General features: G+C 40.8%; 2 protein-coding genes across 4 annotated transcripts; one reads left to right on the forward strand and one right to left on the reverse strand.

Annotated features, from left to right (window-relative positions):
• Positions 1–421: 421 nt before the first annotated feature.
• Positions 422–5,457, reverse strand: LOC115661371 (uncharacterized). 3 transcript variants are annotated; one of them, XM_056308264.1, is made up of 8 exons: positions 5,308–5,453; positions 5,132–5,227; positions 4,116–4,183; positions 3,095–3,167; positions 2,000–2,112; positions 1,758–1,874; positions 947–1,046; positions 422–729 (listed from the first exon to the last, which is right to left on the reverse strand). In XM_056308264.1, exons 2-8 carry the CDS (start codon positions 5,213–5,215, stop codon positions 553–555), a joined length of 732 nt encoding a protein of 243 aa, XP_056164239.1. In that variant the 5' UTR covers positions 5,216–5,227; positions 5,308–5,453; the 3' UTR covers positions 422–552. The 3 variants fall into 3 exon arrangements, with proteins under 3 accessions (XP_056164239.1, XP_030439517.1, XP_056164240.1); XM_030583657.2 differs by having other exon boundaries at positions 5,132–5,457; XM_056308265.1 differs by having other exon boundaries at positions 1,758–1,862; positions 5,132–5,454.
• Positions 5,458–8,166: 2,709 nt separating this feature from the next.
• LOC115665896 (uncharacterized) lies at positions 8,167–10,282 on the forward strand. The gene is made up of 3 exons (XM_056305200.1): positions 8,167–8,322; positions 9,603–9,846; positions 9,952–10,282. Exons 2-3 carry the CDS (start codon positions 9,657–9,659, stop codon positions 10,071–10,073), a joined length of 312 nt encoding a protein of 103 aa, XP_056161175.1. The 5' UTR covers positions 8,167–8,322; positions 9,603–9,656; the 3' UTR covers positions 10,074–10,282.
• Positions 10,283–17,898: the final 7,616 nt, after the last annotated feature.

Here is a 17,898-nt window from a genome sequence, read left to right on the forward strand (position 1 = left end):
TGGAGAGTCGTTTGTACTCTGATGGATCATGGTGCCTACACTAATGTTTTTGTTAGTCACTCTTTTTTTTTTTTTGCAAGATCATAGTAATCCACAGAGCACTATCGCCATTTTTCAGGGCATTCATCGCGAATAGTTTCAATCCAGGAGCACGCTACTTGTCAGAAGTGAATTGATTCACCTAGAACTTGAAAGGTACCTAATAATTCCGTCATTGTTCTTTGCATGAGCACAGGTTCCTTGTGCCCAAGCAGCATTTACTTCTGCTAGGACATTCCCACCCTATACAGCTCTTATAGCGCTTCTTGCAACTCGTCAGGTTTAGTATACGGTTTTTCAGTATGGTAGTTGCTTCCCCTTTGCATACCTAGCTTGTTCTGATGCCAAGTGCAAAAAAATTATCGCAGTCAAGATCCAAAACTGAAGAAACAATTGCAGCACTAAAACTGTGCCGACGAAGACACTCTTTTGAATATATCGACAGTGTCACATTTTCGACAACATCACAGGAAGTACTATAACTCAACTGACAAAACTTGAAATAGGATTGTCTTAAGTGACACGAATCAACAGCACAACCATAATAAAGATGCATGTCATCGCGAAGATCAGAAGCCAAGTAAAGCATGTAGTCTTAGAGCTTTCTGAGTATATCTCCGTTGCTCGTACATTAACCCGATTTGTGCTTGCCAAGCTGTGCTCAACAGCTTTCTCTGTTGAATCAAGTATCTGCAATGCAACCCATAAGGATCTTGTCAGACTAAGTATATTGTTGAGTTGGATGGAATAGCCACTGCCCAGGGAAATGTCACGATTAAAGCAGCTGTTTTGCAACAGACTAGCAAGATTGAAGCAGATCGCTCAAGTTACATCCCGGAATTGCCATTATGAAAGGAATTAAGATAAGGAAAAATTAAAAGACACCTAACATAGAATCAAAATTTACTTTTTCTGTATCTTGCAGGGACTGACTCATCACGAGGCTACTCTCTTTCAGTTGCCGTGCCAAACCAACCATTTCATCCGTCAGATCCTCTTGAAGCTTTCTGTTGAAAAGGAAAAGGTGCAATCACAGTATCTGCTTAAATATACTTAAAGAAGGACAATCATAACACCGAAATATTGGTCAAATTTTTCAAACAGTAGCCACAAAGTAAGCCAATTGTTCAATGTGGAAGATGGGAAAACTAGCTTGAAGATAAAAAAAACTACACACTCACGGAGGCATCTTAACTCGCGAACTAAATCACTCTACTTTTAAGCCCAAGAAAGTTTAACGTGATTCGACCTTGTTTCTACCATATAAGAGCCATACACTAGTCTTGTAGCATATCTTCTTCAACTTTACTTGACACCAGAGTCTTGAAATTTTACTCTACTTTATTCTGTTGTGATGTGATATGGTTCAGTGTGCATCATTTCAATAATCTTCATACCTGACCAGATTACATTCCAGCCTTTACAGAATCTTGGTTATTTTGAGTTCTCAGGACGACGACAAATAACAACCAAGTTTTTTCCCCACTAGTAGGGTTCAGCTCTCTAAGTTCTCACAGTGTCCCCATAATCAGGTGTCCGGGGACGAAAACATTTTCAAAACAGGACAAGAAGCAATGCACGAACTAATCAGTAGTTTTGGGTATGGGAACCCCAAACTATAAAGTTGTCTAGTAATAACACAATCATGACTATTTGTCATTACTGACAAACGAGAATGATAAAACCTACCTGTGCTTTTCAATAATGATAAAACCTACCTGTGCTTTTCAATGTGTGCTTGCGCTGCAGCATCTAGTTTGACAGGTCCTGAAGTATCAACTTCATTACGGGATTGAGTTGTATCCGCAGTACTTGAGGTTGGCCTGTTAAAGAATCTAAGTGACAAATTACAATCACGAATTGGTAATAGCTCATGTAGATAACTTATTATTGCGATAAAAGGCACACTATTAAGAGTTACATAAAACAAATACATCATCACTGTAGTAGATTCACTTACGCAAATCTCCTTCTTAATCCTGATTTTGGGGTAACTGGATCTTCCAATTCTTTATGAGGGCTTTCTCCAGAAGAACTTCCTGGAAAGGGCTCCTGAGACTCTTGCACATCATGCTGAGAAATGCAAGCAGAATACCATCTCATGAAACCTCATACCCGATGGAAAGCAACTCAAACTTTTTCAGTTAAAAAGTGCACTTAAAAAGTATTAGATGAGTGAGGTAACAACCTTCATAGGCACATCATAGACAACTGCATGAAGAAAAGCTAAAAAATTTGCAGCAACCAGCAGCAATTAGTAACCATCTAGTATAATCTCTCTCTGTGTGTCTCTCAACCCCACCCCCACAACACCTCTCCCCCCCCCCACCAAAAAAAAACCCTCTCTCTATTTCTATCACGAATAATTGAGAATAACTCTGGTCCAATCATAGAATTGCCAGTCAATGCTTTTTTGGTGCTCACTATATTAAATGGGAAATTGTCATGAACATGTAAAATATGAAAAACAATTCCAAACATTGTGAATAGAGCTATTCATGCGTCTCCATCAATTCTGTCACAATTTTGTCTTCCTAAATGAACAAAACAAAACTAGCTAATAAGGTACTGAGGGGCTTCACCTTTATCCATAACAAAATAGCGGACCGTCTAAGCTCTGACTGACACACAGAACTGTTCTAGTTCTGTATGCCAAATACTTGAAAGTATAACTCATTCTGAACAGAAATTTAAGAGGGATTCCTATGCCATTAAAGAATGTAAGATTCTGTTCCATCCACAACAGCACAGACTATGCTAGAACCATGAAATGATCGAGAACTGCAAAACCCAGGTTCGTGTCTGTAAGGGGACAAGAAGATTTAATCCATTTAATTATTTTCAGCTTCTAGACTTGCACTTAAAGCAATCAAGAAGACAAAAGTAAGGATAGCCACCTCTAACAATATTCAGTAATTGCAGGAAGAAGAAAGGTGATATAACTCTAGGGACCAAATCAAACATGTCCAAGAGACATGTAGAAAACCAGCAGTAATCAAATCTCAGCTGTCATATAGAAAACCAACACAAAAATCTAAAGGTCATGTGCACTCACCAAAGGAGCTGATAACTTAGCAGCAATTGCTTCAATCTTTTCAGAATAATCAATCACCATTGCCTTTGGAACTCTGCACCAACAAATCCATGCAATTATCAAGGCAGCAAATCTGATGCGTGCTGATTCAACCACGAGTATGTTCACTTCAAAGACACAATAAAGACAAGGTTAAATTTCAGTTTAACGTCTTCCAACAGAGTCACTATCCTTCGTATACTCACATCTACTGCTAAGCAACAAATGACGACTGAAATAAAATTCTGAAGCATGAAGCTGTGAAGGCATGCTTACTTGTGTGCGCACACGCAAGCTCGTGCTTACGTATAACACCCAAGAAATTTTTTCTTAATTACAACATTAATCGCATCACTGAATTCCCTCATCATAACAATAATAAAATTTGGACTAACAGCTAAAAAGAATTCCACAAGCTACGAAAACAATGGAAGGTCATCACTCACCCATTCACAGATCCTCTCAAATTTCTAAGACGAATTGAAACATCAACCTACACAATGCCTACCCAAAAAGCAAATATTCTCTACTTCTGTGCTTTATGAATAAGAAATTAAACTTCTCAACGCACATATCACCCAAAACACTAAGCTCAATAAGTTTATCTCACTGTCCTGGTTACAGATAGACCACATGAAAAAGGCTTGTCCAGAACCTAATAAACATCCCCCTCCCTCCCTCCCTCAAAATAACATGACTAGCAACTCTACCAAACCAGGGAATCAACAAAAAATTCAGAATAGCTTGCAATATTTAATTGGTTAAACGGTCGATGGCAATAGTCTTCTTCCTGCTAGTCCCACTGAGTAAATATAAGAGGCAACAACAAGCAGTCTGTGATCCAGCCAACAACACCGTGCCGTAGGGTCCATAACCAGAAAACTCATATAAAAAGTTCCAACAAGCAGTCCAATGTTCAAAGATGAAAGATCCAAGATGAAATGCTCATCTCATTCAACAACAACAGTAAATCACAGAGAGTTCTAAAGGACATGCGAAGGACCTTGGTAACCCATCTGGGGTTCTCTCCTCAGCCAGCTGCTCCAGTTGTTCTCTTAAAGTAGCAACATACTACAAAGCCAACATGACAACAGCATTGTAAAATTGAAGAGATGCATCTAGCACTTCAGAGAACAATAAGGACTAGAAATGAGAAAGTCACTAACTAGGTAAACAGCAGAGCACACCTGAACGAAACATACATTAAACTTACTTTTACAAAGGACACTAAGTCGTCCTAAACTAATCATCTCCTGGGAGATTAAGTTCATAGAGGTGAACTGCAGTACGTGTCACTAAACTGGTCATTAATTTCTAGATTTAGCACTTGTTTGGAACTTCAACATATCTCAAGTTAGTCATCTCACTTAGTTTTCCTCTTCTTTTGGCTAGGAAAATACGCGGGAGGGGCAACCAACAGTTACAACCTCTGGGGTTACTAAAAGGATCCCGCGCCCGCTAAGGTCAAAATCGAGCAATCATCTATTACCATAAAAAAAAAAAAACTACAGAAGGACACAGTAACCGCCATATGGCTGCCAACAAAGAGATTCACGTTGGTCGTTTCCCACAGTCACAGTAAAAGTCACCACATTCTGTATCGAGAACTTGTCCAAAGAACCTCCATTCGCTTCCTCCAAGTAACAACCTCCTTGTCTTGAATCATCAAACACTAATTGTCTCGAGTAAGTAGCCTAACTTTCAATTTGGGCTAGCTCCTATCCTCAAGAATCATAACTTTTTCCTTCCCAAAACAGAGTTTGCTTTCTCAAGAGGAACCGTGTTAAGCTCCGACCAATCTTTTCCCCGTCTTTGATTGCTCATTTCATCTCGGGTTTTCTCTCCTAGTTAGCTTTGTCCGCACACCCTCGCAATGCGGACTCGTCGGAGCAAATTACTCATCGGAATGAATCCGCCAGGAAAAAAAATATCACTAAAAAAACACAGCCGTGCTCAAATTGACAACGGATAAAGACGAGAGAGCAACGACCGGCCTGGCTTTCAGAGGGGAAGACGTACGTGGGCGAGTTTCGCTTGATTGTCTTGCTTAGGTGCAGCCGCGAGCAACCTCCTCAGGTTCACTTCGGTCCTGCTGATCCCCATCGCTAGACCCCCCTACACGTTTGCGCAACCAGCAATGAATTCGCCCGGGCGAATCGGAAAAACCTCGAAACACGCACGGATTGCAGGGTTACCGAAATCGCTCGTCGGCCTGCGGTTCGCCGATCTCGTCCGCGCGTTCCAAACGGAGGATGGCAGGCGAGCTGGATCGCCGGACGTGGCGTTCGGTCGTTTAAAGAAAGAGAAGGAGGAGGGGCAGAAACCGATTAGAATCGAACTCTCTCTATTTTGTTCGTTTTAAGATTTTAATTCAAATTGCAGCAGGTACTTCAACTTCTACAAATTATATAATCAAGTCCTTAAATTATATATTTATTTATATAGGTCTTTCCGTTAAAATTATGAACAAAAACACGGACGGGATCATTAAAGGTCTCTTTGGTAATGTTTCTGTTCCTGGATTCAGAAATAGTTTTTTCTAATTCTGTTCTCGGAAACAGCTTCTGAGAAAAAAAATGCGTTTGATAACTGTACAAAATTTCTATTATCGGAATACAAAAAGAACAAAAATGCGTTTGCTACGACTTTAAAAATTTCTACTCCCAAATTTTTTCATTTAATTGTAAAATGTGAGTGAAGACTTAACAATTCTTCATGTTTGGATAAAATTGGACTAGAATAAAAATATATTATGATATAGAATTGAATAACCTTAATACAATCATAAAGAAAATTACTCTTTATAAACAAATTAAATATCGGATGGTGGTCGAGGAAATTGCAGTTTAGGGTTTGGGTTTTAAGATTTCGGGTTTGGAGTTTTGGGGTTTGGGGTTTGGGATTTGAAGTTTATGGTTTTAGGATTTTGGTTTTAGGGTTTGGGGTTTGGGGTTAATGATTTTAGGATTTTGGTTTTGGGGTTTTAGGGTTTGGGGTTCTGGGATTCGGGTTTTAGGTTTTGGAGTTTGGGTATAGTATTTAGAGTTTAAGGTTTTATGATTTAGTGTTTCGGATTTGGGGTTTGGATGTTTGGAATTTAGGGTTCGCGGTTTTGCGGTTTAGGATTTGGGATTTGGGGTTTGGGGTATAGTGTTTTGAGTTTTGGGTTTTAGGATTTGATTTTGGGGTTTGGGGTCTAGAGGTTTAGGGGTAGGATTTAGGGTTTTAGAGTTTGGGGTTTTGAGTTTTAGGTTTAGGGTTTAGGTATTGAAATTTAGAATTTAGGGTTTTAGGATTCAGGGAGTAGATTTGGAATAGAATCAAGCTTCTTGATTCTATTCCAAATTTACTCTCTGGCCACTTTTCTGTTCCAGGAAACAAAAGAATTGATTGACGTTACCAAACGGATTTCTAGTCTTTTTTCGTTCCAAGGAACAAAAGAATATAGAATAAGAGCGCGAATGGTAACCATTCTGCTCCAGAAATCAAATTCTTGCAAGAAATTGATTTCCGAAATTCTTGCCAGAAATTGATTTTTGGAGGAGAAATCTATTTGATAAAACATGACTAATTCTGTTCCAGAAATTGATTTATGGAACAGAAATCTATTTTTATTTTTTTATTTTTTTGGGCACCTCAAAAAAATAAATTTCACTCAAAGTGGGTGCTCAAAGGTATTCTAAGCCATTTTGTGAAGTTTTGAAATTTTTGATTTTTTTGGGCACCTCAAAAAAATTAAATTTTACTCAAAGTGGGTGCCCAAAGGTATTCTAAGCCATTTTGTGATGTTTTGAAAATTTTGATTTTTTGATTTTTTTGAGCACCTCAAAAAAAATAAATTTCACTCAAAGTGGTGTGCCTAAAGGTATTTTAAGGCATTTTGTGAATTTTTGAATTTTTTGATTTTTTTGGGCACCTCAAAAAAATTAAATTTCACTCAAAGTGGGTACCCAAAGATATTCTAAATTATTTTGTAAAGTTTTGAATTTTTTGATTTTTTTATATTTTTTGAAAAAAATTCACCAAATTTCCTATTTTCCCGAAATCTGACTTTTTTTTTATTTTTTGGAAATTTTTATGAATTTTTCTAGAATTTTTCAATTTGTATGCATTTTATGAAAAAAAAAAATTAGTGAGAAAAAGAGAGAAAATAGGGAGAATGCATTCTGGAAGAGAGAAGCTACAAAAAGTAGCTTCTCTTTTTCTTGCCCAAAACTCATTCTGGAATAAAAAATGCATTCTGGAATCAAGAGTGCATTCTGGAATCAAGTATTTTTAACAAACGCATTTTTATTCCAGAATGCAAAAATTGCTCCAGAGTGCATTCCGGAAATTTTTTAACAAACGCATTTCTGTTTCGGAATGCATTCTGGAGCAGAATTTCTACTCCAAAATGGATTCCATGCGCGCCCTAAGAGAATCTGGAATGTTACCAAACATGCCCTAAGTCGCCATTAAATGCTGACAAGTCCTCCTACCCGATACTTAAATTTTTTTTTAAAGAACAAGAAAAAAAAATAGAATAAATATCAAAAGTTAAGGAAACGGAAATTTCAAGAAAATGGCATCATGTGACCTCCAGCCATTGGCTCTTAAGTTAGGGGTCTCCCGACGACGAAGGCTAGTTGGCTAGATTGTCTGACCCGGGCTTAAATTTGCTGCAATCAGGCGGTCTCTGCCGGACCTCACCTGGGGGTCGGCTGACGAGCCGACGATAAAAATAGCGTGAACCTGGCGACCAACAGCAGCGGCGGTCAGGTGGCCTCGGTGATTAGCAGCTGAGATCACACGACTGTAGTCGTCACCTCTCCGGGTCGCACGAGCGCCTATTAGGCGTCGCTAGCTTTGACCTTAGCGACGACCAACAACAAGGGGCTCAACAACATTCCTCGAGAGCGCGTGGGGGGGCAATAATGCCAAAGAGAGGACACGGCTGTCCTTTTCCCGCAGGAGAACATTCGATTACGGATGACGACCAATGTTTTTCCAATATGCAATCCAGCAAAAATTGTTATAATGACATCTTCGCTAAAGATGAGATCGGATATGCGTCACTTTCAAGGGGCATTTCTTCCTTGTACCCGAAGAAACCCTAAAGCTCGAAACTTTCAAAGCCAATCTCTCTCCTTTTCGAAGAACCGAAATCAACACCTTCCCAACCTCGCCAGGCCTGATCGCAGCAGCTGCATCGCACCGCTAGGAGCTTCCCGGTACTTCTCTCTCTCTCTCTCTCTCTCTCTCTCTCTCTCTCTCTCTCTCTCTCTCTCTATCGAGCTCTGTGCTTGCTCCCTTCGGCGATCCGTGAGATCGAATTAGGGCTGAGGGGGGGGGGTGTGGGTGCGTTGAGGATGGGCGCGTTGGGCTGACCGTTTTCGTTTGTGCAAGATGACGATTTGAGTGCTGGTAGTCCGATTCTTGTTCGCGGTGGATTTGTTTCTGTCATGCTTCCGTGGGCAGATTGTGTCTATGAGAGGCAGCTAACTGAGTTTTAAGGGGGATGGGGTTAAATGGTTGAGCTGGAACGTTATGGGTAAAGTTTGTCTTTTAGACCCAAAATGGAGGTCAATAATAACGCTGAATGATTCTTCTTAAAGATGTGGAATGTTAAATTTAAGAGAGATGTCGAATTTTGGGAGGATCAGTGCAACAACAGTGATATCGGTAAGTACAGGACAAGAAAAGTGCTGCTCTGTCTTTGATGGAAATACTGAAATACACGAGGAGCATTCCTCTGTGGGGTACTTAGATCGTAGCTGGAGGAATTGCTATCGAAATTAGATCTTGAAAGACCATTTGGCTGTCTTGAACATAAATATTGCATTCGAATCTAAATGGAACGATTTGAGCATCCTTCCCTGCTTGAAAGAAGGGAAACACAAGAGAGTTGTTAGAGCAGTTTAAGGTATATATATATTCTCACACTTGGAAGCAATTCCGATATATCCTTCTTCGAATACTGTGTCTTGTAATGTGGAGATCGGGGGAGCATGGCGTGCCGACTATAGAAGTCCCCAACAAATTCGGGAGCAGCTTTCCTCTTTTAATTATCACGTGTCTTCAACATGCTTTTCTGAGGAAAGCTAACAAGGAGCCAAGGTCTCTATGCTTAAGCTTTGAAGGTTTAGGGGCTTGACTATATTATAGGACATCTTTTTTTATCTCTCTTAATATCAACGGGTGTTTTGGAGTTGGTGTACTTTGTTCTTTCTACTTTTATTCTTCACTCGAACTTGTTTGACCATCGAAGATTTCTCTCTTGGTATATACTCAAGGCGTGCGACATCTAGTTTTCCTTTTTTTTTTTTTCCTTTTATTGCTGGTTGTGGAGCCTACAACAGTTGGGCATATTCTACCAGAGACTAGCACAAATGAAGTATTTATATTGAGTTCTATTGGAATGTGGTATTGAATTATGCACAGTGACGCTAGCTAGAACAGTGGTATTGGGAATTGGAAATTGGGCCGTCTAACTCTTTGTCTGGATATCCAGAAACAACAGCAGCAGCATCTTTCAGCGTTGAACACCTTCAGCCCAAATCAAGAAATGGCTTACGTAGATCATGCATTCTCAATTTCAGATGAGGACATGATGATGGAGACCACTTATACTGTAAATAACAGGCCCCCAATCAGAGAAATTGCCCTTGCTGTATCTCTTCTTGTTTTTGGAAGCATTGGCATAATCTTGGGCATTATCATGGCTTCCTACAAAGTTGGTGGCGATCGAACCCATGGTACACATAAGCACAGATACCACTTTTCTGGCAATTTTATTTCTCTTTCATTTTCTTTATCAGAATCACACGATTTATTCTTGTTAACTAAAATGGTTTTTCCAGGGGTGTTCTTCACAATCTTAGGGTCAATCTTGTTCATTCCCGGATTCTACTATACTCGCATTGCTTATTACGCATACAAGGGGTATAAAGGTTTCTCGTTCTCCAACATACCACCCGTGTAGAGCCTCCACCTGTCATTCTATGATGACAATGCTGCTCATCATGTACAGATCTGTCTCCCCCCCTTTTCTTGTTTCTCTTTTGATATGTTTTTATGAGCTTTAAGCTTTGTCTGGGGTACTTCATTAGTATATAGACTTTTGATGTTCCATGAACAAGCACAGAGTGTACAAACAATATCTCGTTGCAATATACTAGACTTGTGACATCATTCTCTTTTCCAGAGGCTATGTTTGGCACTTTCTTTGGACTCATCATTAGAACTGAAATCTCATTTCTCTCTCTGTTTAAACTAAAGCTGTTACCAACGTTATTGAGCTCCCATCCGTGCATACATTGTGCCGTTTCAAGGATGAAGGACTCTTGTGCTAATTTTTGTGCTTTTCGTAATTCATCTTTCACTTCTTTTCCATTTTGTAACTCCATTTCCATGTTAACAGTCCGACTTGCTTCGCTGCATTACTGCACTCATTGAACTGAAGTTGATATGCTTCACAATACTGATTTGAAGGGGCAATCCATCATCTCTGAAAACTTCCAAACCATATCAAAGCTATTTGATTAAGATCTGAAAACCATGGACAAGAAAAAATAGATTTTTTTTCCTTTGGCTGAAAAAAAATGTGTGTGGAGTGATGAGCTGAGACAGAGCAGAGAAGCAGTATTAGAGCGGAGGCGAGCTGGCTGAAGGTGGAGAACCGAAGTAGAAGAGGGAAACTAAATGAGTTCTTTTGAGAGAGCTGAGTAGTTGTAGCATCAGTTTCATTTTAACTGGAGAAACAATGAAAGCTAACATGGTAAGGGAAGCACTATGCCTGTTCCGGTTTGGTTAAGATGTTCAAGCACCGGCTTTGAACTGTTTTTCCAAAACCTCTCGAAAGCCTCTCCGAACCTTCAGTTCGACGGTTCAAATCATTTTTAGGTCATCCGAGGAACACGGGAAGAAAATGACTCGAAGCGGATCCTGTCTTTGCATCAAGCCTAAATGTTTCTTGTCGAATGAAAAGATAAAGGTGGGCGGCTGCCAAAGATTCTTATATCTTTATGCTCTCCTTGTTCGCTTCTGATCAGTGAAGTAAGAGCTCCCTTTTCGGCTGTATTGATCATGCAGCAGACTTCTCTGCTCTCGAGTTTCTTTATTTGTCTACTCGTAAGGCAAATACCATACCGGATCGATATTCTTCTGTAAAGTCCACATTGTACCTCAGGGCAAATGATTGAGCACTCAACAAAAGTTCAATTTTGATGCTTTTGTTCAGTGATATGTCGCAACAGAATCAAATCTTAGACCACCGTATTGTGGATGATCCATGGACTCCGTAAACAAACAAGCCCTTCTATGTGGAATGGTTCTCGCATCTATGTTTCATGTATCATTGACGTGAATTCGTATATTAAATGTACTGCGGTCCCGTGGCTGCACCGTTTCGGTTGGTATCAACAACATGTTCCATCCCTAAATTCAAGCAAACAAAATTAAGAGGATGATAAGTCTCATGACAATCGTACTCAAAATGAAAATTGCGACGTAGTATAGTGTATGTGAATCGACAATACATGAATGGAATTACACAATGAATAAGTCGGTCAACAATACATGATTCGTTAATCCCATTACATAGGGGTAGATAGTGAAGTAACAAATCGAAAAGAAAAATATCATCATGGTTATAGTGCAGAATCTTTTACAAATCAAGTGGTAGATATTTGATCTACATGGAAATTGAATAAAAACAAATCAGGAAAGAATCTCCAAATGATAAGCTCTTGGATGCTCTCCTCGATGTGTAACGTCCATGCTGATTTGTCGAAGATTCTGCACTATAAACCATGCCGATCTTTTTCTTTTTAATTCGTTACTTCAATACTAGACTCTGACAAAGAAAAAAAGAAAAGAAAAGACTCGGACAAGTTTTGTTACACCAAGCATTTCACACCCATTTCTAAGGAACCGCATGAAGAATGTTAATCAGTAGCTGGGTGATGTCGGTCGTCTTGGGTTTACCGCAGCAGATACACTTCAGTATCCCAAGCAGGATGCCTCCGCGGCGGTGTGGTCCGGTGCTATCACCCATCTGGTGGAGAAGTAATGAACAGAGAGGAGAAGATTTTTAAGATGGACTCGAATGGAAGCCGCGACGAGCTATGCAGGGGCTCTTGCCAGATGAAATCTTGTGGAAGGCATTATTAGCTATAAATAGAAAGTTACTGGGCCAGGAAAGGAAAATGCCATGAGCTTCTGTCAACATTTCCATTACAGTTCTGATCATCTTCCCCAACCTTACATGAGATTAAGCTTAAAAGAGCAGAGATTAGTTCCTCTTTTTTCTGCTTTTGCTTCTCAATCTTTGTTTTGCGTGATTGCGTGATGCCAACAGGGATGGGGGATCCACCACATTTTCCCATGTGAACACGATGAAAACCTGCGAGACAGTAAACTTCTGGGCAACATTTCCTCAGCTTTTCTTGTCAGTGCACCAGGTCCCACGAGCCCAATGCATCACACACCATGCGAGCCTCACCTCACACAATCCGATGGTTGTGATGATCCATGAGAAATGACTGACCAAATCATCTGCCGAGCAAGTGAACTTGCAAGCTCATTTGCTGGACGAACATTCCTGCTTGGCACGTGCGATTCATGTGAATGTCATCTTTCTTACTATGGCCATTATTGAAGTGCATGTGTGAGTTTTGTTAGAAAAGTCCCATATCGGATAAGTGATGGAATGTAGAGCAGTTAATATATCCAAGTTGGCCTATAATTCATTGACTTTAAGCTTTTGAGTGAAGATGGATCTAACTAGATATATTGATGGCTCAGACTTGGGCTCTCTCTTGACGATCCCTCCAATCTGCTCCGGTGTTGGGAGCAGACAGGAGCAATTAATATTGTCCAAGTTGGCCCTTAAGTTGACCATTAGCTTAAACTTTTGAGTGAATGTAGGTCTAACTAGATATGTTGACGGGCTCGAACTTAGACTCTCTCTTAGCGATCTCTCTGGATGAAGGTATTCGGCTCTCTCTTGGCAATCTTCCCTTGGTATTTTCACATTCTAAAGTCTGTGAAAAAGAGTGATGGCAAGTTCAAGAATTGTGTTGAGCAACTTCATTCCATGGCAAGGCAAGTTTGGCATTATTTGCGTGACGCCCTGGATTTAACTGACTTGAGGTATTGCCTGCTTTGACCAGTCTCATATCAAGCCTCACGGTTTTTTTCTTTGGTGTACAGACAGACACTTTCTCAAGAGGTCACTTATTAGTAGTGTTCTAGCCTGGGCTTGCTTAACTTTGGAGTTCCAAAGCAAAACTTACCGTTACGTCAAAAGACACCTTCGTAAGTTAATTCTAATTTTCGCATATATATCTTAAGATCGCTCCCACCCTTGTTGGACCGGGTTGTTACAAACCCACCAGCTTCCACCTGGTTTGTCTCCAAACCACACACCTATTGGAGGGGGTTCCGCTCTGATACCATATTTTGACAACCTAAATTTACCTCACTCGAGATATTGTCTGCTTTGACTTATCCTATACCGAGCCTCACAATTTTGTTATTTGGCATACATGCAGTCACTTTCCCAGGAGGTTACCCATTCTAGTAGTGCTCTAACCTAGGCTCATTTAACTTTGGAGTTTCAAAGCAAAGCTTGCCGTTACGTCAAAAGGTGCCTCCATGAGTTAATTCCAATTTTTACATATATATCTTAATATCGTTCCCCCCCGTTCGGTGCACAGTTCAATTCATTTCTGCCCCCTTCCTCATCCTAAAAGCCTGCCAAGAGCCGCTCTTGTCTAAGCCCTCTGGCCCCGGCGACCACTCCCCGCTCTCGGATCGTTACAATTTGTCAATCGAATATACCTTTTGTATCTATTTGCCTCGACTTACCAAATAGAGACGGAGTACTAATTTGGTCAGACAGAAAGAGAACTAAGTGCGAAGTGAAGTGACCTAATGTAGAGTCCCGTTACCATTACAATTTCACTTTTAGCTCAATTGCAATTGAGATTTAAGATTTTCAACTTGCACACGACCCACATAAAAATTGCGTGTCGTAATCTTGAACGTAATGCGGTGTGCCTTTTGGGTTTCGAGGATAGTTTGGGAAGCAAAATAATCAACATAGGATTTAAATACATGCATGGCCCAATGCACCTTAATCCCTGCCGGCATTTGCGCACGTCATCACACCATATGAGAACACTAAGAGAAAGCTGAAACCCAAGACAACCAGGAGAGAGGGCACATTTGCATTGGGAAAAGTGTCGGAAAAGTCCTAAATATTTTGCATTTATGCAAATTCAGTTATAAATATTTTTTTTGTGCCAATTCAGTCCTAAACATTTTGTCTTTTTGCCAATTCAGTCATTCCGGTTAATTTTGGCCGAATTTTGCTGACGTGGACACCGGTCAACCTACGTGGCACTGCCGGCGATGACGTGGACAAATTTTAATAATATTTTAAGATTTTTCGAATTTTTATATTTATTTCTTCTTTTCTTTTTCTTACCCTTTCTTCTTCCTCCAGCCAGCCTTTGGCGAGCCCCACCTCGCCGGCCACTGGCGAGGGCAGCCTCGTGCTGGGCTGGGCGAGGTTCGCCCTCGCCGGATCCGGCAAGGGTCGAGCCCCATTGGCCATGGGGGAGGCCCGACCTCGTTAGATTCGGCGAGGTCATGCCTCACCCAACCCAGCTTGAGGCCGTCTTTGCGGCCATCCGGCGGGGGCTCGAGCCTTGCGTTGGGCTGGGCGAGGTTCGAGCGTCCCCGGCCACGGGGAAGGCCCAACCTCGCCAGATCCGGCGAGGTCGTGCCTCGCCCAGCCCAGCTCGAGGCCACCCAGCGAGTGTAGCCTCGAGCTGGGCTAGGTGAGGCACGACCTCGCCGGATTTGGTAAGGGTCGAGCCTTGTCGACCATGGGTGAGGCTCGACCTTGCCAGATTCGACGAGGTCGTGCCTCGCCTAGCCGCTGGCGAGGCTCGCCGTCGCTGGCGAGGGCGAGCCTTGCCAGTGGCCGGTGGGGCTCGTCGGCCCTGGACCGGCGACTGGCTGGAGGAAGAAGAAAGGATAAGAAAAAAAAAAAGAAAAAGCAAAAAATCGAAAAAATCAAAAAATATTAAAATATTATTAAAAGTTGTTCACGTCATCGTCGGCTGTGCCACGTAGGCCGGCGTCCAAGTCAGCAAAATCCGGCAAAAAATAGCCGAAAGGACTGAATTGGCATAAAAACAAAAGGTTTAGGATTGGATTAGCACCAAAAAGAGGTTTAGGACTAAATTGGCACAAATGCAAAAGGTTTAGACTTTTTTTCTTACACTTTTTCCCATTCGCATCTTACGGTAAGTTCAGAGAAGACGATTGAGAAATGCAGGAGAAATGCCAACCAGAAAAATGAGTCTGCAAAGTTCAATCACATGGGAGATGATGTTGACGATTTAGACTGTAGGAATTGCAAAGGAAATGTTAGCCACAAAAAGTTAAATTACACTCACCATTCTGCATATTTCGCATGAGGGAAGATATATAGAAAATATCCAATTAGCATAGTCTGTATTCACAAATTGATCAGCACCCAAGATAACAGAAGTGAACATATCCACCATAACCTAAAATTTCACTGAAAGTTTGGGGAATTGCAATGGAAATGTTAGCTGAGATGGACATTTTTCTACTCCTATATCGGTGATGCATCTTGCTAGATCTCAACCCAAATCAGATTTGTGTCTCCCATCAGAAATCATCCTCCTAATACTTTTACCCTGTTGTCAAAGAAGTTACTCTTCCAAAGATGGCCAACGGTTCGGGTTCATGTCGCCGAGGAAGCGTATAGCGCAGGATATTTAAGATTATCGTTTGCGGCAAAACAAAGTAGCAATGAGGCAGCCTTGGCTCGACTCATAATCATTTTTCTTTCATCATGATGTAGACACAATGTTTATGTCGACGAATTAGTTAGGTGATATTGATATTACGAATGTTTAAGTATCATGTAATTATGCCGCGTTTGTTCATTGAAAACTTCGTTATAAAGGAAAATATTTTTCATGACAATTATTTTCGAGGAAAATGGTTTGTTTCCATTTGTTTGGTGATTTAGGAAAAGCAATTTCCTTCTTACCAGAAAGGGAAGTCGTTTTTCTCTAATCTAAGCTTGTTATTTTCAGTACATGTTGATAGATTTCTGTAAATCGGTTACTTTTCCAAAACAATTTTCTGGAAACAATTTTCTTTCAACCAAATAGACCATTAGTGTGTGCTTAAACAGCATCGCCGATTTTATTGATTTGTTGAAGTGGTTGATACACTCGTGCCAACTCTTGTCAAGATGATGCAATGCTTTTTACTCGAGTGTTCAATTAGTTCCTACAAACAGAACCGGGGCTTCCATGATGTTTTTTCATCTCTTACATCTCAATTAGCAAAATGGACGTACTTGTAGGGGTGTTCATTGTACTGTTTCATGATATTTCCAACCCAAACTGAACTTATCGATTTGGAAAAATCTAATCCAAATCCAAAGCAAACCAACCAAATCACATTAAAATCAAGTCGGCAACTTTTTTTTTGGGTTCAGTTTCAAACCATTAAGATCAAGTCGACACACTAGTGAAATTCGGGGGAAGAACAGCATTGGTGCCAAAACTTGTGTACGGAGGCCACTTTGGTGCCAAAAGTTTCATTTGGATCACTTAAGTGCCAAAAGTTTACGCCGGCGATTACTTAAGTGCCAAATCGGAAAAAAAACGATCACTTAAGTGCCAACGGCGAGAAATTCCGACCAAATTTAATACTTGGCTTTTATATTTAAATTTTAATGACACATGGAATTTTCATGTGTATAATTCAATTTTTTAAATATTTTTTTCTGATTTTTTTCTTTATTTTCTTTTTTCTTTTGTCTTTTCTTTCTTTTCTTTTTTCATTTCTGTCTTCTTCTTCTTCTACCATGGCCGGTGGCCGGAGGCCAGCCACCGGCCATGGTCAGCCTCGCTGGGCGTCGCCTTCCTCCGGGCGAGGCCTGACGAGGCAGTCGTGGCCTCGGCGAGGGCCGGCCTAACCGGATTTGGCGAGGCAAGCCCTCGCCTGGGCAGGGCGAGCCCCCGCGAGGGCTCGCCTCGCCAGATCCGGCGAGGCCGGCCCTCGCCGAGGCCACGGCTGCCTCGTCGGGCCTCGCTCGTAGGAAGGCGACGCCCGGCGAGGCCGGCCATGGCCGGTGGCCGGACGCCGGCCATTGGAAATAAGAAGAAAAAAAAGAAAAAAAAAAGAAAAGAAAGGAAAAAAGAAAGAAAAGGAAAAAAAAAGAAAAGAAATGCCACATCAGCCTCCGGCGAGCCACATTAGCTTGAGAAATTAATAAAAAAATGCCACGTTGGATTTCCGGCGAAGTGGCACTTAAGTGATCGTTTTTCACAACTTTTAGCACTTAAGTGATCCGATTGAAACTTTTGGCACCAAAGTGGCCTCCGTACACAAGTTTTGGCACCAATGCTGTTCTTACCCCAGTGAAATTCTAAATCTTGTTTAACAATCTAGATTGATCATCAATAATTTAAAATGCAACATGCAACCATAACCATTGAAAAAATACAAAATTGTCCTTAACGACATTCCTTGACTTTTGAACAAAAGAGGAACAGAAGCATAGCTCAATGTATAAACAAAAAATCAAATAATAGGCCTTGCACTAGATTCATGATCCTCGGATTAGTATCCACGTCAGTAGGCTTTTAGCATCAAATAGAACCAAAAAAATGCTTAATTTACGTGATCAATTTGGTTTGATTTTATTTATTTTTCTACCGTTGAACTGAAACAGTATGGACAAACCA

Source organism: Syzygium oleosum, unplaced genomic scaffold (genome assembly GCF_021117445.2).
Source record: "Syzygium oleosum isolate NSW1041296 unplaced genomic scaffold, Sole_v2.1 Sole_v2.02, whole genome shotgun sequence".
NCBI classification, from domain to species: domain Eukaryota; kingdom Viridiplantae; phylum Streptophyta; class Magnoliopsida; order Myrtales; family Myrtaceae; genus Syzygium; species Syzygium oleosum.

What these genes read in the sequence shown, in the direction of transcription:
- LOC115665896 (XM_056305200.1), top strand. Translation starts at nt 9,657, where the DNA reads ATGGCTTACGTAGATCATGCATTCTCAATTTCAGATGAGGACATGATG. An exon ending in TGGTGGCGATCGAACCCATG is followed by an intron (nt 9,847 to 9,951) that starts GTACACATAAGC and finishes TGGTTTTTCCAG; the next exon opens with GGGTGTTCTTCACAATCTTA.
- LOC115661371 (XM_030583657.2), bottom strand. Translation starts at nt 5,215, where the DNA reads ATGGGGATCAGCAGGACCGAAGTGAACCTGAGGAGGTTGCTCGCGGCT. An exon ending in ACCCCAGATGGGTTACCAAG is followed by an intron (nt 3,168 to 4,115) that starts GTCCTTCGCATG and finishes TTGTTGGTGCAG; the next exon opens with AGTTCCAAAGGCAATGGTGA. An exon ending in GGATTAAGAAGGAGATTTGC is followed by an intron (nt 1,875 to 1,999) that starts GTAAGTGAATCT and finishes TTTGTCACTTAG; the next exon opens with ATTCTTTAACAGGCCAACCT.